The sequence below is a fragment of the Podarcis liolepis genome (genome assembly GCF_965112155.1).
Source record: "Podarcis liolepis genome assembly, chromosome: 5".
NCBI lineage: Eukaryota > Metazoa > Chordata > Lepidosauria > Squamata > Lacertidae > Podarcis > Podarcis liolepis.
In genome coordinates, this window is record NC_139556.1 from 58,345,389 (window position 1) to 58,372,059 (window position 26,671).

Here is a 26,671-nt window from a genome sequence, read left to right on the forward strand (position 1 = left end):
TCAGTTTCTAGTATTCAGAGTCCTACCATAGAATCTGAACTAACCCTTGAACTGGGAGAAGGCTAGGCAGGCTGGACATGCTAACTCAGAGATACTTTAATATGAGGACTTTTAAAAAAAAATCTCTGACATATTTGAGGTGGTGCAGGGCTATTAGAACTACACCTTGTACTCAGTGGTTCAATCAGTTGTACAGTACAGTTGTACATCCCCCCCCCCGAAACTGAAACCACTGCGATCATCGCTATAAAGAAGTCCCATGAAAAACACCAGGACAGATTAAGAAATAAAACAAATGGATGCTTATTGTTTTGTGAATCTTGCCAAGAAATCTAGATCTCACTTTTCTTTTAAGTGACTAGACTTGCTGGGAGAACTTTTACGAGGATGGGTTTTGTGTTTTTGATATTGATTTGGCATTTGAAGCACCTACTGGAACTCTTTTCTTTGGAAATATTTTCCTTGCTATGTGACTCGCTCTGGTCTGGCTTGCTGTGTTTGGAATTCCTAATTTTACAGTATGCCTGATATGACTTCTACAAGGCAACTGGCTGGCATCAGCAGGAGAATTGCCAGTATTTACACTTCCTAAACTTCCACTCGATAATCGACCCAAGCACCTGATGTTGCTATGTTGTGCTTTCCCTCCATAAGGAAAGTTACTTGGAACATTGCTTTCAGTGCTTCCAATCTAGTTCTTGGAAGCAAATGTTCAGCCTAATGCTCAACAACTCAGGGTGCTTTCTGATGTGGGGTATATTGTTAGTTTTCCTGACTTATGATGCTTGCGTTCCTTTTTTTAATGTTCCTTTCACACTGCAGTATCTGTTGTGGTTTGGAACATCAAATTTCATCACACCAGTGGGTGTGGTGTGACACAACACCAAACTTTATTGGACAATGTTGCTACTTTCTTACCCTTTCCACACATGCATACTTCTGTTCCCCATCATTCATCCATGAGAATGGCAGAGAAAGAACTGCATGCTGGTACTTCAAACAGATTTATTTCTGGAATCAGCTGACATGAAAATAAGTGCTAAACTTACACTAGATCTCCATTAGTGCCTTTTATGTTGTGTGAAAGCTGAAATATAATGCAGAGGAAGAGGAGGAGGAGTTTGGATTTGATATCCCGCCTTATCACTACCCGAAGGAGTCTCAAAGTGGCTAACATTCTCCTTTCCCTTCCTCTCCCACAACAAACACTCTGTGAGGTGAGGGGGGCTGAGAAACTTCAAAGAAGTGTGACTAGCCCAAGGTCACCTGACAGCTGTATGTGGAGGAGTGTAGACACGAACCCAGTTCACCAGATTACGAGTCTACTGCTCTTAACCACTACACCACACTGGCTCTCCAGTAAGCTCCAGTAAGCAGTGCTGGTTTTTCTAGAAAAAGATGTATCTCAAGTCGCCATTAACATCTCCCTTGTTCTCTTACAATGGCAACGGCACCCACCGGAGAAGTGCTGGGAACTAAGTTCTGGCTGGAAGAAAAGCCCTGACAGTAAGGGAAATGTTGGGGGTGAGGGGAGAGAATAAACGGCTGTGTGGATGCAGCTCCTTTCTCCTAGTGTTGATATATTTATATTTATGGAACATCTGCATTGGGCTATTTTAACCCCCGTCCCCTGCCAGACTCACAAGAAATGCTGCAATCTCTTGTGCTTACGCAGTATAGAAAACTTGTTTGGATAATACCCTTCACCCAAACTCATGTCTACATACACCAGGAGCTTAGGACAACAGTATGATCTGTTAAATGTTGAGGGCCATTTGGTGATGCTCATGATAAGCCATGGTTTTATCATGACATGCACAAGCTGCAGTGAGTGTTGGGTTTGTGTGCTGTCAGGAGGGCTTTGGAGGGCTTTTGATTTGGTTTTTAGTAAGCAACAGTTTCCTGTTTTGTTTAAAGACTACCTATTCTCAGTTCTCAAAACGAGCCAGCTTCAAGATATGAAGCTGGCTTGTTTATCCATATTGTTGTAGAACAGGGTACCCAGTGTTGTGCCTCCCTTGATGTTACGGACTCCAGCCCCCTCTCCCAGCATGGCCAATGGTCAAGGATGATGGGAGTTACAGGCCTCAACATCTAGAGGGTACCACATTGGTGTAAAGCCACAATCCTGGGTTTAGGAAGCCATGGCTTAATAATGGTTTTTGAAATCTTCCTTCTAGCCAGGGTGTTGGGGGGGGGGGGACAGACATACAAATCTGAGGCTTGTGCTTATCACAATAAATCATAGTGCCACAAGTGATCTAATAAATAATATTGAATAATTAAAGCTTCCTGTGAAATGACCCACTCACAGAAGAGGCTGCCTCTTTGCATGATTCACTGCTCTGGCTTGAGTGGGGAGGTAATTCTGCTACATCTCTGGTTAAGGTATGCTTCGATCTTTTCGTCACTCCTCATCAGCAATTGAGTTAAATAATTGCATTTCCCCAATTCACAGTTCTCTATGAGCTGGTTTTGAAATGCATAAAGTTTTTAAAACATTGCCTGGCAGCAATGTGCACTCCTGAAAATGGACATCAGTTTTTGGAAAAGCATTTTTCAGAAAAGCAGGCATTCATCCCCCCCCCCCCCCAGAGCAGGTCTGTTTGTTTTTATTACTATGCAGGAGGTGTGAGCCAAGTTGGAATTCTTGAATAAAAAAATCAAGCTTTTTATTGGGTGTTCACAGATGCTAGTTGCAAGTAGTGAGCTATTTATGATTTGAGATGAGGGAGATTGGACCTTCGCTGCTTCTGATGCAGCAGATTTACCAGCCCTTGGAAGAAGAGTGCCAAGCAGAGTGTGCAGAAACTGAAGGAATGGGCTCCTTCCTACACACCAAATGCAAGCTTGAAGGACTTAAGTGTGCCAACGCCAGGTTTAATTTGGAAAAAGTGTGCTTCAGCTATTGGAAGTTTGGGAAACAATGTAGTACATGATAAGGTCTCTCACTGCAGCTGTTTGGACTGAAGGAAGCAAATGTGTGCCTATTTAAAAATAAGTTAAGAACCTGGGTTTTCTTGCAGTAATGATCAATACTCCTCCATCAGGACTCTATAGCCCTTGCGAATGCATCTAATCAGCTAAGTGATACTGTCTGGTTGGGAGCCAGAGCTCCCTCCCCATCTTTGGCAGGAACTCAACTCTTGCCCAAATTCCTGCCATTTCCTCCTTGCTTGCATAGCTGTAAATGTTATTGATGGCAATGAAGTTATCCAGACTCTCTTTAGAAGCCAGCTGCACTGCTTTGGACCCTAAAATAGCAGTATTATAACCTCCTTCGGATCTCCATGCATGCTGTCTTAATATAGCAACCATATGGGAAGGGGGTAGGGGGTGCAATCTGTCTGGACTCCCTGAAGTCAGAAGCTTCCCCCTGGACCTAAAGTGCCCAGACAAAACAAAATAATCCTGTAAATTCCTAATGTCTCAAATGAGATCAGGATTCTTTCTTGAGGATTAAGCACAAGGTATATCATGCTGGAAATGAAATGCAACGACGATAGTTTTTGGGCCCTGTTTCCCAGGGAGAGTTAACTTGTGATGTTGTTTGAAGCCCAATTGTGTAAATGTAGAATTATGCCTTGTTTATTTGGAGCATGTGTGATACCTCTGCTCATGTTACAATCTAGAAAAAAATAGCTTTTGTAGCAGGAGAAAGATAGGGCATTACTGAGCTTTTCCCCCTGCCTTGCTTCTCTCTCCCCCCTCCCTTGAGCTTTCTTGTGCCATATGATCAGTTCTGAAGCACCATTCAATCACATGAAGGCCAGATGTGAGTATTTCGAAACAGTTTGGTCTCTGCTGGCGTGGAGATGATAAATGAGGCAGTTCTGTTTACGTGGCAAATGGAAGCAGCCTCTGATTGGTCTGGGACGGAACAGAGGAGGAGCTGATAACTTACAACAGGCGAACAACAAGCGAAAGTCTCAAAGACAGATTCATTCTGTGTAGAACAATGCAAATGAGGGTTCGGTTTTAAAATGAGAAAGAGGCAAAAGGCTGCCATGGACTAGAGCTCACTTCCTTTGGAGTCACAGGTCTGTGCATTTGATAAAGTTGACTTGAGCCCATGAAAGCTTAGAAAACTTTTTGCCGTTGATAAGGTGCCACAAGGCTTAAAACACTGGTGTGCCCTGGATTTGTATTTAAAAGGGTAATGTGTAATGTTTGTAGAGAGGGAGCAATACGCCCCTTGGCATAGTTCCAGAAGGAAATGGGCATCCCAAAGATTAATACAAGGTGGGTTTAACTACACAACATGTGGGATTCCCTGTTACTGGTGGAAGTGATACAGATAAAACGAGAAGGGTTTCCAGGCAGCCTGGTTTTGAAGATCAATAAATGTGCAGTTGCTTTATTTTGTTAATTTATATCCTGCCCTTAATAGCAAGCACTCTTGGGATTTAAATACAATAAAATCACTCACTAAAATGATCTCAACCTGAATTGCTTCATCTCCTTCTTATAACACAGAGGTGGTCTTTGGGGGAAGAAGGATTTTCTGCACGCACCAAAAACTGAACAATGTCTTCCAAGGGAAGAGCATTGCACAGAGAAGCCCCTTTCCTAACATAAAGCATCTCGGGCTCCTCTCACTGGTGGAGTGACAAAAAGTCCCTACCTGGCAGATCCTGCAGCCTGGGTAGAACAATGCAAAGAGAGGCACTCCAGTGGCTTCATAATGGTGTTAAGCATAGGGGACAATATGAAACCCTGCAGAACTCCTCAGCGTATTTTTCACGGGACCAAAGAGCAGCCCTGCCCCTTACTGCCAGTCTCTGAACACTGCCCTGCAGATAGACCAGGGGTCGGCAAGGTTTACCCGCCCTCGCCGGTTCACTCCAGCGGAGATCACTCCATGGGCTAGATCGCGCATGTGCGTGAGCGTGCGTGCCCACAATGGCAGGCATCTTCATCAACGCGATTTTCGGTGCCGCAGAAGTGAGTCCCTGCACCACGCTGCACCGGTTTAGTGCAGTGCGCGGGGACTCGCCGAGCATGCGGCTTGGTTGGGAGGCGGCTCGTGGGCCAATTAAATGACTCCCGTTGCTGACCCCTGAGATAGACACACTGCTTCTGCTCCTAACTTCCAACCCACAGAGCCAGTCCAAGAGGATATGTGGTGAATGATATCAAAAGCTGCTGAGAGATCTAGGAGAACTAACAGGGTTGCATTCCTCCTTTGCCTCTCCCAGCACAGGTCACATGGCTAAGGCTCCTTCAGTGCCAAAGCCAAACCCTAAAGCCAGATTGAAATGGAGCCAGAAAAATAACTTTTTCCAAGCACTTCTGGACACTCACCACCATTTTGAGCAACTTGCCCCAAAAGGGGGTATTTGCCTCTGGGTGGCAGTTGTATACCACTAGTTTCATGGGTGGCTAATTGAGGGGCGGGACCCCTAACTGCTTCAGGGCAGCAGGAACTACTCCCTCACATGATAAGCATTTTCTACCACCTGGACCCACTGCCTGCCTTTCCTAGCCATATCTTGCAAGTCTGAGTATACACATGATAAGTTGAACCCCTTGAAGTGGCTTATCCATGTAATTAAACTGCAAGCCAGGCAACTTCCACTAGAAATCCCTTGCAGAAAGTTTTTGTTAAATGTACTTGCATGCACTGTGTTGGACTGTTCAAAGCAAAAATGCACTAGAGCAGTTTTATGGATCACTTTGTATTTATTTAAAACATTTTTATCCTGCCTTTCAGTCAGAAAGGCACCCAGGGTGGCTTATATGAGATCCATAACAAGCAAGAATCCTGTAGCCTCCTGATGCTGTTGCATTTCAGCTTCTACCAGCCGAAGACAGCATGGCCAATGGCCAGGGAGGATGGTAGTTGAGTTCAACAATGCCTGGAGGGCCACAGGTTCCCAATCCCTACTGCAGTGTCTGCCCCTCCTTTGTCACAATGGGGCTCAATGGTTATACGCAATAGTATTATTGGTGATGGGAGGGGGGAGGTTGTAGAGGCTGGGACCAATTAGAATATAAATGTCGTGCAGTTTTTAATCTTTTTAGAAAACCCTTAAAAGTAATGCTAAGCAGATGTTCAGAACAAAAAAAATGCTAGCTGTCTTCCCTTTCAGAAGCACTCTCATCTTTGTCTAGCTGCTGTCAGACACAGGGAGCTCTGGTGTTCTTCCTATACGTACATATATCTTTTTTATTTGGAAATCTACAATATAGCTTGCCAGTTGCTTGCATGCTTCTACATTCCCTGCCGCCTGTGCTCTGCTTTGGCTCAACTGCTGTTGACAAGTGTGTGTGTGTGTGTGTGTGTGTGTGTGTGTGTAGGGGGGGGGAAATGCTTCTTTTAAAATTTACAACCAATTAGCATTCAGGGCAATCTGATTAAATGGCAATTGTGTAAATAGCTTGGTTGCACTTCAGCTGCTCCTTCAAAAAAACCAGTCATGGATAGAAATCTCACCACCCCCCTCACCAAGTAGGTCAGTTGCATACTATTTTAAAAACTGTATCTTATGCCACTGCGGGAGCATATGGTTCCAATAGAACCATAAGCTCTATGCATTTTCTTATTCCAGATATTTTTCATCATTGCCTGTTTTTTGGCTCTTTCAATATTGGTTTGGCATGGTCAGTGCAAACTCTGTTTGGGGTAGTTGGGGAGTTCTGGAGTATTTTCCCTGGATGGAATTATTCTGTGGCTTTATTTCATTATACTGTCACCTCTGTTTCTCTTTATCCAGAGAAACCTCAATAGCTAGACACAGTATGTACGTATTTGGTTTAGTGTTTTTAAACTTGCCATGTGTGAGCTCCTTCTAATGCATGAACTCCTTTTAAAATAAAAGCCTCGTGGCAAAGGGTTAGCCAGGCCTCAGTTTCTGGAACATCTAAAATAACAATGTCTTTGAGCATACTGAACATGTGCAGAGTGTTCCCCTCCCCCCCGTGCCAGTAAGTAACCAGAGTCAACCCTTGTACACTTGGTTAAGACTTTCAGAATGGAACAATACCTTCTCTCCCAGACACAGAAGCTCATTCAAGAATGTGTGGCTTAATTTTCCATTTTACAGATTAATGAACTGAGGTACAGGGTTTTGCTACCAACCTAGTGTGATTTACAAGTAACATTTTTACTGTTTCATGTGATGGCCTTGCAGGTGCATGCTGGGTATATTTGGACACTGCCCTGGATCTGCACTAGCTTCCATTCTGGCAGAACTCAAAGTCAGGCAGGTCAAATAATACTTGAGAGTCTTATTTATTTTGGTCCCAAATGGTAGGTGTAAAGCTTGGCTTACAATTCAAATCTTTTAAACTTCAGGTCCATCCAAAAGGTACTGAAAACAGAGGTTTGGTGATATTAATGAATGTTTAGCTGATCACCTGCTTATTGACCAACTTAAAAATACATTTAAAAATTGGTTAATAAACCAACAGCTCTAGTCTTGGCTCAGGATAGAGTGGATTGAAATGAGGCGCTAAATTCACAGGGTGACCTCCAGTCTGTGTTTGTTCTGAAGCACTCTAATCATACCTTTGCCTTAAGAACAATGTCAGTGTCTATCTGGATGGCTTCAGTCCATACAGGACCCTGCTTAGCTTTGCAAATCCAGTTTTATTGCTGCACCACATACTCAGAGGGTCTTGTGGACAATGGTGCAGCTAAGTAATTTTAGATCCTGGACTCAGTGGTGTTGAGCCATTGGATGGGAGAATTAGATTGTCATGACATCAGTTGTGAAGCACACAATTAACATTTCTCTTCCTCCTCCTCACTTGCTGTTCCATGCTTTACAACTGCTTCTACATTTCTGATAGAACAAGTATGGGGGACTTCCAGCTCTTTGGGCAGATTAGGTCCATCAGCACCCTGCCCTCACAGTGGCCAACTAGATGCCCATGGGAAGCCCACAAGCAGGACTCGGGTCCTGTGCAACAGTGCTCTTTCCTCCTGCAGTTTCCAGCAACTACTGTTTGGGGATGTACTGCCAATGATGTTGTCATCATGGCCAATAGCTATTATCCTCCACAAATTTGTCAAATTCCCTTTTAAAGTTATCCAGGTTGGTGTCCATCATGGCCTTCCATGAGTATGAATTCCATAGTTTTAACTATGCGCCATGTGAAGAATTGCTTTTTAAAAATATGTCCTAAAACATTCACCTTCATTGGATGTCCATAAGTTCTAGTGTTAAGAGAGAGGTTTTTTCTCCTTCTCTCGTATCTACTTTCTCCATGCTATGTGTAATTTTATAAACTCCCATCAGGTAACTGTTTTCTCTAAACTAGAAGTCCCAAATGCTTCAACCTTTCCTCATGGGGAGTTGCTCCGCCCCCTTGATCATTTTGGTTGCCCTTTTCTGAGCTTTTTCCAGTTCTGCAATATTCTTTTTCAGGAGAGGGGACCAGAATTGTGCACAGTATTCCAAACAAATGCAGTTGCAGAGTGCGCTGCCGATTGTTCCTCTGCAAGCAGGGCTTACGTTTGGCACCTTCAGCATTTGGCACCAAATGCAAGCCCTACTGGGATCTGTTCCACTGATATACAGCAACCACAGTCAGACTATATAAACATCATAGCATAATCATGACTACTGGAATAAAATGAAGTTTGCTTCTACTTCCCTGATTTACTTGGCTATATGCAACATTGTGTTGTGTAAAAGAATAATGCATTTTTTATTAAAATAATAATGAGTATTTGTGCCATGTACATGCCATGTAGTCCCTGTTTAAAAACAGAATGTTTTTAAAATAAGAAATAAAATAAGAAAGCATCATCCCATGGCCAGGTGCTGCTGATACAGAGCCTTTTTTTGCACAGCCCCTCACCCAGGATGTTCATTTAGGACCCTCCTGTAAATGTAGGCCCTGAGGTGCCTTAGGTGCATCATTTCTGTGAAGCATTCCTACGTCAACAACTTCCCACTTGTTCGTATTATGCTTGTTAAAATTACTAATAAGTTATTCAAAAACAAAGCAAAACCTTTCTTATTTAGACCAAAGTTACACAATCCCCTGCCTATATCTGTCACTAATGAAACTCTACCACAGGGATAACTTTGTGCCTTCTTATGCTCTTCTTTTAGCAACCTCCTTGGTTGTTTCCTTGCTGTGAGCTTTATGGAAATAGTTTCTCTGTGTGCACATTAAAAAAAAAGCTGTTCAGTATTTGCTGGTCCATAAAACTGCTTCTCTGTATTTCTAATGCCTCTTCTTCTGCTTTTCTTATTTCTCTGCTGCTTCTTTTCTTGGACTTTGAAGTCTGGATGTCCAGCTTATCTGATTCTCCAAAGAAGGTTATTGCAGGTACTATATTGTTTTTATATACAAATTTGTGCTTGCTCTCTCTGGTACCCTGGATGTCAATTAAGGATCTCTAGAATGGGGGATGGGGAGAGAATGGCAGGCTATAGGCAGATAAGTGGCATGGGATCCCTGCTCAGGGATAGATTGGGATAGACCTTTGACTAACTATATGGATCAACCGTTTGGCCACTAATCTAGATGGCTTTAAAATAATTGGACAAGTTCATGGAGAGGGCTACTGAAGTCTATGAGCCGTGATGGCTATGCTCTCCATCCACAGTTGGAGGCAGTAAAGCTTCTGAATACTAATTGCTGAAAACCACACAAGGGAAAAGTGCTTTTGTGCTCAGATTACGCTTGCAGGTTTCCCACAGGCATCTGGTTCAGCACTGTGAGAAAAGGATGCTGGACTAGATTGGCCATTGGCAGTGCTCCCCCCCCCCCCACGGGTGTATTCCAGGGTACACAGTGCCAGCACCTCTTTTTGTTGTTAAAAAGTGTGGCACTTACCTTAACAACTTCATGGTTATTTTCCTAGAAAAAAAGCATTGGCCATTGGCCTGATCTAGTAGGCTCTTCTTAAGCCTGTATGTCTACTGACTGGCAGCAGCTCTCCAGGGTTCCATACAGGGGTCATTCCCAGCCTGCCCTTGAGGTGCCAGTGATTCAGCATTGAACCTTCTGCAAACTCAACCACTGAGAAGTGGCCTTTGCCCAAGATATAAATAAGTTTCTGTATGAAGTTCCTGGTCTTCTAAACTACTTAAACATACAACCTTAACTTCAAGATGATCAGTTCTACCTTTCAGCTCCTATATTGCAGATCCTCCACTGGCTTATTTACTTGCTTCAGTGTTCCAGAATTAATGCTGTTTGCAGCCTCCTATACCAGTTGTACAGTTTTACTGTATACTAAGAAAACCAACCAACTATTCTTTGAGCCTTTCCAATTATTTCAGCAAGTTTCATTTTAAAGTTATGCCTTATTTCATGTTCTATTCCTTTTAACTTGTCCCTTTGTTTTGCTGTCTGTTCAGTCCTCACATTTGTGTTTGTCTACAGGCTGGCTAGCACAAGCCTTGTCAATCCATTATTTTCTCAATCTGCATTTGGCATTTTACTTGTCTGTTGTATCCATTCATGCACTAAGCTTCCCATCTTGTCTCTTTGTCTCCTCTAACATATTCTCAGATTTCTTTCTCTACCTCCCTTTTTCTTCTTTCCCCATCATTCTCCCACCCCCTCTCCGTCTCAATTCTTTAGGTGAAAGGTGATTTCTATCTTCCATCATACTCTTGAGTATTTGGATTTTACTATGTCAGTTGTTAGTTTTTAAGAAATGGTATTGTGATCCACTGTAATGCTGTCTCTTGATATTCTTCTGTGTTTTGCAATAATTCTCCTCAAGAGACCCGTATGAAGACAAAGAAGCATTAAAAGCAATTCTGTAAATATATAATACAAAATTAAAGTGGACCAAGGGTATTAATCATTCCTCAGGCCTTTAAGGGTCATTTTAAAGAGTACCCATCTAATGACAATTGCATTTGATGATGTCCCACATGGATACACCTGAGAAGTCAATTACAGTAAATGTGATATGTTTCTTTAAAAAAATTACAAATGGGACCTAGTTTGCAAATTATACTGCACAAATCCTAGCAGTGTTGACATAACCTATTTCATAATGCCCTGAACAAAATTTCCCTAATCCACTGCACATTTCCCAAGAAAAAAGTGTTAAAGCGATTTCACAATCCCTAAGTTAGTTCTGCAGCATGGTGCAACTATATAAATAATATTCACCATATCCACAATACGATGACAAATCTCTTGAATCTCCTCCCCCCTCATTTAGTTATTCTGCTTTTCCTCAGTAAACTGTATCCAAATCAGCTTACAATAAACATTAAGACAGTATCTTTTTTACAAATTTATCATGCAACTGCTTTTGGAATACAGTACTGTACACAGTTCTTGTATAATCTCCAAAAAAGAGATTATAGAGCTTGAAAATGTGCAGAAGAAAGTGCTTGGGGCTGGGGGCAGGGACAACTCCCCTTTGAGATAAAGTTACTGTAATGGGGAGGCTTCTTGGTTAAGGGAGGGGAGGGAGGTAAGGGTCTGGAGATTATAAAGGTTTGTACAATTGTGCACTATGTGAAGAAAGTGGATAGACAGATGTTTGCCTCTCTTATAATACTAGCCGTCAGGGTCCTCCAATGAAGTTACATGTTGGGAGGTTCAGGAGGAAAGACAAAAGCAAGTCCTTGATGCGGCAGATAGTCAATGGAATTCCCTACCACAAGATATAGTAATGCCCACCAACTTGGATTTCTTTAAAAGGGGATTAGACAAATTCATGGAGGCTATCCATGGCTAACGGTCATGTTAACTGTATACTGCCTGTATGCCTCTTAATATCTTGTAAAGGTAGACCACTTGCAAAGGTAGGTACTCTCAGGTGACCAGCAAGCTCAGGAGCAACAGCATTTAGGGTGTGGCATTTGGTGCTTCCTTCCTGATGAACCAATTTTTAAAGGCCTGTGTGGAGCTGACTTGCCTACAGAGTGATTCATTTACTAATGAGAGTACTTATAAAGTGCAATCCCATAAGAAAAATATAATGATGGTGTACAATGAGGGATGGGAGCTTGGGGTGGAATAAAATAGAAGCCTCAATCTGAAGCTTTCATGCTAGGTCCTGAGAAGCCAAGGAATGCAGCTGTATCTGGCCACCTGCCCACAGTTTCTTCTTATTTCAAGAAACGGGGGCTACCTGGAGAATACAGAGAGGTTATGAGCATCAGGGTGGGTGGACTAGAGTGTGGACAGAACTGAGCATATTTTAATTTTAAAAGGGAACAGGGCCTTTTTAAAAAGTTTGGAAACCACTGTCTATAAAAACTGTAGAGGGCTAATACAGAGGCTAAGACTTGCTCATTAGTATTATGACACATCTGGCCTCCTGACCATGGCCACTTTTCAACTCTCTCTCTCTCTGATGTTTCTAGTTCTCATTTTTGTTGAGACTTGACAGTGTGTGAGGGCTTTTGTTTGCTTAATCTTCCAGAGAACTTGCCGTTTTCTTGGAATTATTTCATAACTTCCCATTGCTAGCTGCTTTTTCATTTGTGTGTGTGTGGCCTGTGGGGTTGTGGTGGTACTTAGAGATGGACTAAGAGTATAGTCATAGTCTGACTGAAAGTAGGGAAGCTTCAACATCTCCTCATTCGGCTAGAAAATCAGCCATGATTTGTGAGCTTTTCTTCAATGTACTTGCAGAAGCTTGAGAGTTGAAGGATACTCACAAAATCCTGATGTGACTAACAAAAATCCATGGAGACATAATGTTCTTCACGCACTTCAAAAGAAATTTTAAAATACTGAATGCCTGCCAGTGGCTTGGGTATATGTGTGGTAAAAAGCGAGCTATGCTGAAGACCCTCTTGTCCCATCAGTCTACATAGGTGGGTTGACCTTGGGCTTCCTTCAGCTGTTTCTGTAGCCACAGACCTTGCAGATCAAGGTCATGGGTGCAAACAGCAACGTTGGCACTAATTACTTTGAGCTACAAAAAACCTAGTAAGCACAGCCTTGAGGAAATGGGATTTGGGTGGGTGAAGCTGCCAACAGAATTGAAGCAAGGGGCCTGCCAGAGGTGGATTGTGCTTGAAGTCATTTGAGCAGGGGTGCTTTAATATTCTTCAAATACTCATTACTTCCCTAATTGCAGTTTATCCACCCATGCTTTTTCATTATTCACACATGTCAGGTGCTGGCACGACACAAAATAGAATTGCTTTTGCAGAAGTAGGATGTTCTGTGCCATCTGAGCTATTGATTGCTTTCCATTATAAAAGAGAGCGTTGCTACATGTTGACCACCTTGGTTACCGTTGATAACCTTCCTCCGCACGTGCTTTTATAATGTGGCATTATGCCTCAACACTACCTTTGATACTGTTTTGAATGGTGTCTCATTTGAAGGGTAAAAGTGACAGCCTTCCTCACTCACCAGCTGCAGCTTCAAGCCAGCTGTGTTGATGAAGAGTCCTGATATTTCTGACACCCAGTGCTCATTGTGTGGAGCTTTCAGAAGCAGGAATGTTGATAACAAACTTACTTCAAATTGTCTTTGTGTGCTTGTGCTTTTAGACTTACCATGTTTGAAATATGGTCGACAAACTACTATAAACACCTATCCAATTCTAACCTCTCCTTGGTGACTACATTCTTGGCAGCATTTTTGCTACCCTCACTTCCTTATCATTGTTGGTTTGGCTGTTATGTAGATGGAAAATTTGATACTGTAGAAGAGTTGGAAGTGACTTTTATGTTTATTGAAGTGAAGTTAGTTTGCAGAAAAAGCCATAGAATGAGCCAGTATTCAGAGTTCAGATGACAGTTTGGGATTGCTTGGTGTAGCTCACAAAATGAAAACAGCATATGCCAAGAAAGAGTTCTTGATCAACTTCTTGCACTCATTTGGATACTGCTGATTACCCTGTCACTCACAGATTAACGTTGGGAACTACTACAGTTCACTCAACAGGTTGTTGCTTGTACTGACTTAGAATTTCATACACACCTGCTCTCCTCTAAAGGGACATGTAGATAAGGAATAAGGAATAAATTAGGAATTAAGGAATAAATTAGGAATTAATTTTGGCACCATATGGTATATTAGCGTGGTTAACCTTAATTGGTTGATCAATAAATAGTGTGTGCCGTAACAATTGTTTTAATTATATGACCTTCTTTTTACCTCTCCAGCTTATCAGTATGAGATCTCTGGTTAGGTTAGCATAGTATTATATGCATCATTCCTATGGCACCCAGTTGATGGCTAGAATGCCTATATGCCATTCATGCACATGCATCCCAGATTAATCTGGAAACATTTGAGTTCTAATAAATTAGAGGCTGGCTGATACTACCATGCGATGTTCCAAAGCAATGAAGTGTTGATGGCTAGAATGGCTTCCTGGAGCATGTGCTAACCTTGCCCATTGCATAGCACATACTTTCTCACCCTGAACATAATAAGTTAGGGATTTACAGTTGGCACTAGAGCCTGCTCCTGTGGGTGTACATCTTGCAGGGATCAAGACAGATGTGAGAAGAGTTAGTCTTGGGATCGCTCTGTAAGAGGCAAATTTTCCCTTGTCTTAAGTTCTAAGAAACATTGGGGCGGGGGGAGGGGGTTGCAGGGAACAAACAATCTGGATGGCATGGAAAGGAAAAGACAGTCTGAAAAATTAGAGACAAAGATTTGTCCTTGGATTTTGCATGGCTAACACTGAAGACCATGTGTGCCTCATTAGGCACGGCTTTGGTTTAGAAAACTCAAAGCTCTTTCAGGTATCAAATTATGTCTTTCAGCAGTTTAATAGAAAGCAAAGTTTGCAGCCCATCGGATACTTTTTTGTGTATATGGCCATGGGAATACATAAACTGCCTAGGTGTGAGATGGAGGTTGAGAAAGGGAGGCTTGCACCTCTAAAATGTTAAGACTCTGAGCCAAATTCTCTCTCTGTTTGGCACCGTGCAGTATTACCTGGCTGGATTTGTTGCGATGGCAAGATGCAGGCAATTGGAGCTTCAGTAAAAGTCCATGTGTATGAGCAGCCTTTTGCAGGAAAAAAGTTAAATGGGAGGAAATCACTGTATGTAAGCCATTTGAGAAAGCAATCTCCCCACCCCCGGTCTCTTCTGTATTTAATGCTCTCAGGCCAAAAAAATTGGTTCTTTTTACTTGTCTTCCCTCCGCCTCTGCTCACCAGTTCTCCCCTGCAAATACACCATGGGCTGTTCTTATACCCTTCCTTTCCCCCTTCTGGCTAGGGGGAAAGATGCCTGTGGGGAGCTGTTTTCTGGAGAGAATCAGTAGATGGGACATCTCTCCCTTCCAGCTTTCTCCACATTTATGTTACCTAAGCAAAAGTAATTTGGAAGAACTGTGGCTGCCAAGAGGTAAAAGTTCTGCCCTGAGTGCACTTTGAGAACACTTGAACTGAGCATAGAGAGAACACCTGGTCTAATAGTTTCCTGCTCCTAAACTTCTCTAAACCAAACTGCCACCTTTAGGAATGTTCTTCCACTCTTCAATCCTGCCTTAAAAGATCAGCCTCTATCCCTTTTCTATCTCAAAGCACAGCTAAAAGAATCCACACTTGCTTCGGCCAGTTGAAATGGGTCAAGTGCCAAAGTATTTAGGTGTTCTCCAACTGTTGGGGAACTTGTGTCTGGCAGCTTCTTGGATGCCCTCCAAGTGGTTTCACACATCTGTGTGTGGAATACCATTGCCTTAACTTTTTCTACCTGTAACCTAGTTGATTGGAGTCCGTAGACTGTGAGCCAATTTTCCAAGAAGTTGAGGTGGTTGGGGAAAGGAATCTGACTTCACCCTTTCCTCTGTCTCAACTTTTTCTTGGCTGAATGTCATCTCTGAAACCAACAAATCTAAAGTGATTGGGGGTGGAGAGCCTGCAGAACTAATGAATTGCTCAGATTAGAGATTTTCAAAAGAAAAAGACATATAAGAAGGCAAGGCCAGAGATACGACATGAGCACTAACTGTGTGTCAAATATCAGTGGGACTAGAGAATCGCCACTTATTTTAAGTTACTAGTCTTGCTAACTGTGTATTGGACAGATCCCCATTAAAGCACCTGCTGCAATTTAAAATGGAGAATTGGCTAACCTTTGTAAAATTGGTTGTGAATAAAAACAAACATACATTAGATTTGGCAGGGGGATCAGTAGAACCAGATGAAAAAGGACAGGTGGACATAGATAAGGATAAAAATGTATGGAGTATAGATGGAACTAGAATCAAGAAATAGATCCCATTTGCAGCTTCCATGGATAATACTTGTTACCTTGTTTCTGTGTTGCTTATTGTACCACGTTGAAGAAAAGGCTGGATGAAAGTGAGCAATGCCACTTCCTCTTTAAAAATATCACATACTTTAGATAGGGGTTTTTGCATACCCTTAGAACAGGGACGTGGGTGGTGCTGTGGTCTAAACCACTGAGCCTCTTGGGCTTGCTGATCAGAAATTCGGTAATTCGAATTGATGTGGTGAGCTCCAGTTGCTCGGTCCCAGCTCCTGCCAACCTAGCAGTTCAAAAGCACACCAAAAAGTGCAAGTAGATAAATAGGTACCGCTCCAGTGGGAAGGTAAACGGTGTTTCTGTGTGCTGCTCTGGTTTCAGTGTTCCGTTGCACCAGAAGCAGCTCAGTCATGCTGGCTACATGACCCGGGAAAACTGTCTGCGGACAAACGCCGGCTCCTCAGCCTGTAAAGCAAGATGAGCACCGCAACCCCAGAGTCATCTGCGACTGGACTTAACTGTCAGGGGTCCTTTACCTTTACCTTTTTTTAGTCAGAACATCCTCAAAACTAGCCAGGTTAAACTTTTATTCACAGGATAGCTTGACATTTCAGCAACAGATGGAGGAACAGCAATAATCTGAGGTGTGTGTTGTAGTTAGGACTATGCTCAATGTTCCCCAATTCCTAATTAGAGTAAGTGCCCCATATTCTAGATGTGGACTTCAGTGGGAATTTTTACATTTTCCAGAAGTTGTTCACTGCTGTTGTTTCCATATTGGTTGCTGTCCTGATACTCCCTCTTTCTCCTTTCTATAATGATATAAGCCAAATCATCAATTGCTTAAGATGATGAGCCAATTTGATTTGGCTGCATGTTGCTGACATCACTGAAGGCAAATAAAGCCATTTCAGAGTAAGGGCATGCTTTCTACATAAGCAACTGCTTTAGCTCACTTTTGAAGAAATTGCCTGAAGGGGAAGTGCCTTTTTAATGTGCGGGGGTGAGTTTTTTCATAAAAATGTTTCTCCTCTCAACTCTTCAGCCAGCACAGCTCTAAATGTAGTTCATGCTCCTATTGACTTGACCATGAGGAAGGTAGCCATTTGAGTACAGATAGATCATATTTTTTGTTTCAGTTATTTTGTTAAATTAGGTTAAGTGGATTGTGATTTCATGGAGTAATATAGGAAACATAAACTGGGTAAATTAAGAAAGCTCCCATTTATCTGGAAACCTAAATGGCTGTTTAAGATGTAAAATAATATATTATCTCAGGAAACTATTTGATTGCTGGCAATCATGTCTATGTTACAGTCAGTCATTGCATTCATGTATATGTGTATGATTCTCTTACACACACACACACACACACACACACACACACACACACCCTAGCCAGCAGCCTCAGTGGCCAACCAGATGTATATGGGAAGACAAGAAAAAAGTATGATTATTGCTTGTTTGATAATCTGTGTATTCCTTGCATTATATTTTCTATATGGAAATGACTTCAGTATAGAAAATCCCCCAACCTTTGAAGACATTATTTTAAGTATGTTCTCTCAAAACAACATTTAATAGAAACAATGAGAGAGGGTTGTTGGGCTTAATCTTTTGTTAGGAATCCAGTTTCCCAAATAGCTTATTTTTAATGAGCTTTGTGATGTTGAAGGGTGCCCCTGAACGCATTCATATGTTTTCCATAGAGGAGTGGAGAGTGCAAATTCTCCTAGACCAGTGATGGCCAAACTTGGCCCTGCAGCTGCTTTGGGACTACAATTCCCATCATCCCTGACCACTGGTCCTGTTAGCTGGGGGTGATGGGAGTTGTAGTCCAAAAACAGCTGCAGGGCCAAGTTTGGCCATCACTGTCTTAGACTGATTTGAATCCTAAGCACTCTCTCTTTAAAAAGAAACCAGTAGAAATTTCATCTCAACTAGCCTGGTCTTTTTTTTCACGATTGACAATGGAACTTAATAATACCACGATTATTCTCGTCCCCCTCCTCCACTGGGTGCATTCACATTTGTATTTCCTCTACTTTAATCGGGAGAGTCAAAGAAGGGCAAATGGCTGTTGGGAACCTTCCTGCTAAGTGTCGGAAGGAACTCAATCCATGTTAAATTAGACAGTTTGGATGAGACAAGTCTCTCTCTTTCTCTCTCTCTCTCTCTCTCTCTCTCTCTCTCTCTCTCTCTCTCTCCCCCCCCCCCCCATTTCTCTCCCATTTCTCTCTCTTTCTCTAGAAGCTGTCCATCCTATAAATAAAATCTTTTGATAGATGGAACCAATTAAACACGTCTATGGAGAAGATTTTTTTTTACAAATGCTGCACGAAAGAAGAATACTTTTCTCTGCTCTGAAACAATGAAGGCTTCTTTTTCCTCTTTTTCTGTAGAATTGTGGATTGTGATAGCTGGAAAGGGTTTTCTGATTGTAGCCCCTTTCTTCCCAGTCATAAAATAAATATTGCTTAAGATGCTGTGATAGATACATCTTTGCAGACTTGGTCTCTAAATATGTACCATATTGAAGGTGGGCAACTAACTTTAACCTTATTTGAGTTTAATATACTCCATACTATACTATAGATTATACTTTACAATGCAATGCCTTTATTAGACCAGTCAAAATGTTGCAAAAGAACAAGGTTGTTGGAAAAGAACAAGTTTGAGAGAGGAACTTGCCTGTCTCTGTCTCAATGTGTATTACAGCTATTCTCTATTTTGTTTAACCAAAGTAAAAGTGTCTGATTAACATGCATAGCTTCCCATATTAGTCAGTCAGCAGTTCATTGTCCAGCCCAAGCTGACCAGATCTTGCGCTGGAGGTGAGAATTCTCTTTCATCACAGTACCATGCTGGATGTATGCCATAAATTACAGGTCTCTAGGGAACTTACTTGCACCAAGCTGCCCCTAAATTCTTTCTCCAATATTTATATTTGTTTTTCACTTTATCCCAGTTTTTTGCATACAAGGCAGCTAAAAACCACACCAGAACTTTAAAAATTTGCAAAATATATAATGCACTAACAGCAGCTTCTCTCCCTCCTTATATGGTTTATTATCTTTTAAACTGGATGAGGACTGGGCAGACCTTTAAATGGAGGTCTGTCCTCTGTGACCACCCTAACTGCTAGTTATGTGCTGGTTTTCCAGATGTAACTTCCTAGTAAACATGCATAGGTTTCCACTGTTAGCCAGTGATATCATCATTGCAAGGAGTAAGGAGGATTTTGACATCTATTGTCCGGTAAAGTGACTGGACCACTGATAATGAGGTGTCTTGTGAGCCCAGGTGGGGATATTCAAGAAGCATGCCATCCTGTGCTTGGAGGTAATGCCCCTTTTGATGCACACATCAAACTGAATGCAATCTTGTAAACGTCTCTCATGAAGCTTAATGATTGCTAGCTCATTTGAGAATAAGTTTTGGCTTCCTTCAGGGTTTTCTTTTGTTCATGACTGGGGTGTGTGTGTGTGTGTGTGTGTGTGTGTGTGTGTGTGTGGAGTCCTGGGTGGGGGGAAGAGTCCTGGCTTAAAAAATGCTTTTGTAGCACATATTTCTTCTTGCAGGCGCCGAGGAGTAATGTACAGGGGCAGATTTTCCTGTGGGTGTTTAGAAGTGGGCGGGGAAGGGCCTTGTTTATCTTCTGAGTGACTTATGAGCGAAGGGGCAGGCATGCTTCTGCAGCGGCTTGTTGCTATAAGGCAGGAAGGGTGAGCCTTCGTCCCTGGTGGCAGAACACACTTTTTTTTTTGTTCCTTTGCTTTTTTAAAAAAAAACACACACACCCATACGATTAAGACTGAGAAAATGAACCAGAAAATATGGATGGGGTGGGTGAGATGGGAAGACTTTCACAAGAGGAAAGGCCTGGGCATCGCTCAGCTGGGTGGCTGGGGAGTGGAGGCAGGGAGAAAGAATCCAATGTAAGCATTTTGTGTTGGTTTAGAGAACTTTGAAGAATGACTCTTACTATGCGAAGTGTTGTGGTTTTTTTTTACAGCTGCACAAAAAAGAGATGACTCTGTACGTACATCTCAGTTTAACAGGGGGACACACTGGGGGGAGTTTTATTTGGAAAGAGCTTGAGCAGCGGAGCAGAGGGGAACTGTGTAAGCAGGAATCTGGTGCTGTAATTCTTCTTCTTCTGTTTCAAGTAAACAGTCCTTTGCGCCCTCCCCTCTTCCCTTCCTCCACCCCCACCTCCCTTATTCAACACGGCTCATGTGTTTTCTATTTAAGGACTGCAGCGCGAGGCAAATATGATTGGCGTCCACAGCCCCCCTTTTGACTCTTAGCTTGAGCCTGTGAGAGCGAGGCAGGAGCTCAGCCTATGACGGGGAGAAGTTGTGGACTTGGGTGTTTTTCCGCCCTCCCATTTAGCGAGGCAGCCCTGGATTTCAACCCCCCCACCTTTTTTTTTATGCTGGTTGTGACCGAGATGGATTTTTCTCTCTGAATGGGAACAAGGATGGTGTGGCAACCATGTTGGAAAGAGGTTTATTTTCAAACTCCATCCTGCAGCTTGCTATCTAACAATATGCTGTTGTGTTAAACTCTTGGGTGGTTTTTTTTCCTCCTCCCCCTTCTCCCCTTTTCAACCAGTCTCCAATGTTCTTCTGTACTACTCAGCTGTGGGCCAGAGGAAACTTCTTCTATATGGCCAGCCATTTGGGGATATGCCGCGAGCCAAGGTTGTATTCTGATTGGCTTGGCATTGGTGACAAATCAGCCTATCATGAGTCGGATGGACAGAGGTCGCTCTCGAGGAGCCATGGCTGGAAGCTGGCTCACAGCTTGCTTTTTCCCTTCCCCAGGTGCTGACGCTAGTTCTGAACCTATGATCCTGGACCAGTATGTGGTGGTGTCTAACTATGAGAAACAGGAAAACTCGGAGATCAGCCTGCAAGCTGGAGAGGTGGTGGATGTAATAGAGAAGAATGAAAGTGGTAAGACATTGAAAGAAATATATATGTACTTTTCTCCATTCCCCCTCCAGCCCTTCATGTATCTTATGCATTGCATCTGGTAGAGTGCCTGACTCGAGGTGGGATTTCTCTCTTCTCTTCCCCTTGCCCCCACCAGTTGGTTTGGGCTTGTGGCCAAAATATTGCCTTTTGCTGTAAGAATGTCTTCCAAGCCTGTACATTAATTACCCAATATACATTAATGGAAAGTCTTGGGTTGTGGAGGAGGGGGATGTACACAGCATATGCTATGTATTTACTAAGAATGATGCCGTTTCTCTGCTGGAAAAGATCTCACTATTTCCATTACTTGCCACTATTTTTGAAGGATTTATTGGATGGTCTATTTAAAAATATTCCTCTGGGGATGAAAACCTGGCATGGCAGTTCAACCTTTCACCCAATCACAAAGGTTTGAGAGGCGGTGGGATCTTTATAGATTATATGGCAGTGAAAGGTTTAAAGTGCTTTTAAAAGTGGTTGTGTGGGTAACATTTGCTTTTAACTGATATAATTCATTTTCGAATAAGTATTATCATTGCTCAGTGAAGTAATTCATTCTGAGTGTTTTACTGGCTAACAGCAATCTATGTTGTAATGAGATGTATCTAGTTTAGACCATGAACAATGCAATTTGAACTGAAATCTTCCAGCAAGAGACCACTTAGATTTTAAAATACACACTTCTAGTCTCCAATTAATAAAATGTATCAATCCAAGACTGTATATGTAATAGATAGAAAGTACTGGTGTTCATGTGTGACCTTTTGGAAGCCAAAGACTGGGTTCCTTTTTAAGGGAGAAAAGCATCAAAGCTCTTCGGGCAATTCCTAGATTTTGTTTCTCTACATAGCAGTTTTAAATAAGCTATCAGACAAAGCAAAAATGTCCAAAGACTTGAATACATGTTACCTGGCAGTTTAGAGTTAACCTTCAGTCATGTTTCTGTCTCTTCATCCACCTTCACACTAGCCATTCTTTCTGACCTCCCCCTGACTTTACCCACCTGACTTTACTCCACCTCTGGCATTTCCCCTTGTTAGAGGACAAAGCAGGCAGCCTTCCCTGTGGCCCCTAAGCTAACAGGCTGCTCTTGGGTGTGGTAGATGATGATGTCCCATCACCACTGTTGCAGTAATATTCAGTGGTCAGTGTGGCCAGCTTCTCCACATGAACTGGGTGTGTGTGCTCTTGTAATTTGACACACACAATAAAATACCTTGGGGTCAGCTCTGAGTAAGGTTGAAAGCTTATTGGGCAACTAGATCTAGGGCTTAAGAAGTGTGGTAGGTTGAGACACTCTGGCCAAGGGTTTAAAACATGGTTTCCATTATCTTCTACAGAAGACCCTAATCCCAGTACTGTGGTAAAGGTGGGAGTGCAGCTCTACAGCATTCCCCACCCCCAACCCAGTGCAGGAGCAATGACTTCATCTGCTGGAGTTCCAGGGTGGTTGGTGGTCTGTCCTTGCTCAGACAAGTGAATGGGGACAAGCTTGTTTGTAAGAGGCTAGCACAGAGGAGATAATAGAATAAGGGAAATAAGCAGAAGCTAGATGCTATGTTTTTCTTTGATGAGGTTCCTGCTTCATGCTAGTAGTTTAAATGGTAACACTCAGTGCTTTTTTCCCTAAAAAATGTTTAGGGGTACTCTCATTTTCCTACTCATATTGGAATACTGCCCCTCAATGAGGCCAAACTTAGATTCACAAAATGTTTAGGGGTATGCATACTCCTGCATCCCGCCAGAGAAAAAAGCCACTATCCATAACATAACTGATGCATATGGCTATGTTCAAAACATACAGGAGGCAGAGTGAGGCAACCACCTCGGGTGGTGGATGCTTGGGGGGTGGGGGCAACAACAAGATGTTGGAGGAGACAAAAGCTGTGGGTAATGTACAGCTTGCCCTATTAACCCCCCCTCCCAGCTAGCTAGCCTGCTACACTTTGATTCAGTGGAGGATGTTGTCCCATGACCACTGTTGAAGTAAGATTCAGCTAAGGTCACATTCCACTACTCCTGGAAACTGTAGTTTGCCAAGGGTGTTGAGAATTGTAGCTCTGTAAGAAGCAAACTGTAGTTCCCAGGAATCTTTGCTGGAAGCGGTGTGCTTTAGATGTGCTTTAAATGTGTGGTGTGGATGTGACATTCTGCTCAGTTTCTGCACATAGAGCAGAGAGAGGGTGCTATCTTTTCCGTTTGCCTCAGGAAGCACAATGTCTTAGTTTGCCCCTGCTAGGAAGCTTCATAGCAGAAGGCACGGAAGTAGTGATGTGGTTTTTCCAGAAACAATTGAAATGGAAAATTTTGAAAAGTTTCCTATACAAACGTGGGTAATTTGCACAGAACAATTTTCCTTGGAAATTTTTTAGTTTTGGGAAATCTCCTGATGTCCTAGAGAGGGATCAGATTTAGCATGTTTATCTTACTTGTGTTTAGTAACCAAGCTAAAACCTTCAGAATTGCCAAGGTAGCTTGATACTATGTTTGAAATGGGCCTGCATTTATTGTTATTAACGAAGTTACAAAACGTTTTTTTTCTGCAAAAAACAAAACAAAACTAGAAGAATTTTTGCTGTGAAACATTTTCCACCCCCATCATAGCAGAGGAGTGAAAGTGAGAGAAGGCTGGACCAATTACAAATGCACATGTGTGAAATGAAGGGAACATTAGGGAAGAGGTATGGGGGGCGGGCACACAGTGCTTTAAAATTAAACACTTGCTTTGAGGGACAGAGTGATAAAGGAGGACAAAAATGGAAGGAGAAAGATGGGGGGAAGCCTGGTTATGGCAGCATCTGAAGGAGAAATCTTCCCAGTGTAGTGAGGGGAACCCTTAAAAGAATGACTATCTGGCAGCCAACTGGGCAATTCCAGAGAGCTTCTCCATCCCTTTATGGAGGGACTGTCTGACTTCCACTATTCTTCTGGTCTTGGCTATTGTTTCACATACAACAAACACTGAGGATCCAGAATGTCCAAATAATGGAGGAAGAGTCAGACTCCAGGCAAACAAGGGAATTTGCTCTGGCACTTCTTTAGAATGTAAAGTCTGTCTTTCAGGTTGTTTCTCTGCAGTGAAACTGCCAACCATTTGTCACATGATTCACACACACATCCCCAATGGTCCTAAGTGGAAACTCTGGTCAAGATGCCACCTTTGTGTTAAATTCTGTTGTTTGTCTTTTTGTTGTGATCTATCATTTTATGGTGCAGCGTATTTATTTTTCTTTTTCTTTTTTCTTTTCTTTTTCTGTACACTGCCTCTTTCTGCTGAGTAGCAGATAGCTACTGCACAGGCAGATGTGGATAAGTTTCTTGTGGCCATTGCATTGTTTCCATAGACATGTAAAAGATAATTATTTTAAATATTCTTCCTCATGGCTGCAGAGGACTTGTACCTAAAGTCATCTTACCTTAAAAGTAAGGGAAAGAAATGCATTCTTTCCACTCAAGGCAGTTAATGCATCATACTCCACAATTTAAGATATATAGAAATATACTCTCTGGATATGACCTTTCAGAAGGTTTGCTTATGTGTGTGCAGTGTTTTTGCTAAAGAAAGAAGCAAGCGGCAAGGTGCATGAGTTTTGGAGGTTGCCCACTGATGTTGTGCAGTTTGGGGAGAGAGAGTTGCCTCAAGGCCAAATCCATATTGGTGCATGAAGTTTTTTGAATGGCTCTGGCAGGTTTCACTTTTCAGCCTAATACGAAGCCAGAATGTTGGTCCAACTAATCTTATACTAGGCAAACTAATATAACAAAGCTTAGGGGACACATGATTATCATCTTGGAGATGATTGAGTGAACTTTGTTATCTTAAAGGGTCAGACTAGGCAAGGCAAAGCCCTGCCAGAATGAATACTGAACGAGTGTGAATGTGTTAAGACTAAGCAGAACCCTGGTTGCATTTGCCCTGTAGCAGTTGATAAATAGGTCTGTAGACTTTACCCATATCAGAAGATGACTCTTAACTCGACCAACTGCTCAGTCACAAAAACAACTCTCATGCTGGTAGGCTTCTGTAACCTTTCTGGAACTTTCATTTATTTAGTAGGGAACATCCCATTCCCATAAACTAACTGTTGAGTTAGGATATGCCCCTAGAAGCAATCAAGAGAATTCTGTGGCACAGATTTCCCCCCCTTCTGTCACTGTTTTTGACATGCACTGGGTCTTAGACTGCAACACTAAACAGATCTACTCAAAAGAAAGCCATGTTTCATTCAATGAGGCTTACTCCCATGTAAGTTTGGCAAGGATCACTACCTTACTAAATTTTGTTCCATTTGTCCTATCCACTTGTGTTGGAGGGGTACTTGACAATAATGGCTACAAAACATTTAGACTCCAGGAGTTAAGATGAGTATGGGCATGCTCTTCCTACAGCAGCCTTGCTTCCAGAAGTGTTGGCTGTTATGTGCTCCTCCTCCAACTTACCTGGTTGAGATAGTCTAGAAAGTGAGATAGTCACTAGTCTTCAGTGGTCTTGTGTGAGCCTTGCTGACTTTTCCAGTTTGTTGCACAAGTCTTGTATACAGTTAAAACACTGTTGGTTAGTATATAAACAATTTGAGCTAACTTCTTGAGTGAGGGATTCAGACCACCCCAGTTCATTTTGGAAGGGTTTTCCTGTTTTGGTTGGTTATTGCCTGGCAGCAGGGAGTGCCATTATAGGATAAAGCAATACGCTTAATTGCAGCTGGAAGTGAAATGATTGGTACTAGTCGCTAGGTAACTGAGTTTTCATCACACCTCATTCCTTCTGAGATCAGATTGGAGAGGTTACAGTTGATCTGTGTGGAAAGTTGCCTTGTACTGTGCCAGAGGATTAGTTTTTTAAAGTGGTGAATGAGAAGTAAAAGGAATCTTTATATGCCCATTGGGTATGGCCATGTAAAGTTAACTCTTCCCTTTCTCTCTCTCCTTGTCACTTTAACCTCCTGTCACACTCTCTCTTCTCTATCAGCTGGAAGGCTGGGAGGATGCTAGATAGGAAGAGATCTGCTCTAGTTGTGCCTTAGGCTATAACACAGTGGCTGGAAAGCTGATATATTTCAGATGATCAAGCTTCAGCGAACAGTTAACTCTGTTGACATTCCTTTGCGCCAAGAAAGTAGAGAAGGGATTGTGAGGTGTTTAAATATCTGATGGGTTATGTGGGGCAGCTGTCTGGCTGTCCCAGGGCTGCCTTGTCCCAGAGGAAGAAATGCTATCTGGCTACCAGGAAAGTGCTTTGATTTGAGACTCTCTTAACAAAAAATATGAAACTGCTTATTATATCACTGCTCCAGGATGCTAGCTTTGCTTTTCTCCCCTGTCCTCTTTTAATAGACAAACTTCCTTGTCTGCCTGCCTTTGCTGGCTTGGCACTGGCATGGAGTTATTGAACAAGGACAAGTAATTGATGGAAAATAATATATTTATGACGGCAGAGGTATTAATGCTGGAGGTGTCATTGTACAGTTCTTTGCCCCTCACAAACTTTAAACCAAGTTTGAGATTAATTGGTGTGCTGACTTCAGCCTTGTGCAACAAAGGCAGGTGAACTTGGAAAGGTGGGAG

At 42.4% G+C, this 26,671-nt stretch overlaps 1 protein-coding gene across 16 annotated transcripts in view; it reads left to right on the plus strand.

Moving 5' to 3' along the window:
- The window catches only part of SH3PXD2A (SH3 and PX domains 2A), a 260,873-nt gene that overhangs the window by 160,426 nt on the left and 73,776 nt on the right, over positions 1 to 26,671 (plus strand). For 7 of the 16 annotated variants that reach the window (XM_083505057.1, XM_083505058.1, XM_083505059.1 and 4 more), the window contains 2 exons: positions 9,241 to 9,285; positions 20,954 to 21,085. In XM_083505057.1, coding sequence (XP_083361183.1) covers positions 9,241 to 9,285; positions 20,954 to 21,085 — 177 coding nt within the window. Of the gene's footprint in view, positions 1 to 9,240; positions 9,286 to 20,346; positions 20,831 to 20,953; positions 21,086 to 26,671 lie in introns of those variants that run through there. The other 9 variants (XM_083505062.1, XM_083505060.1, XM_083505063.1 and 6 more) reach the window with 3 other exon arrangements.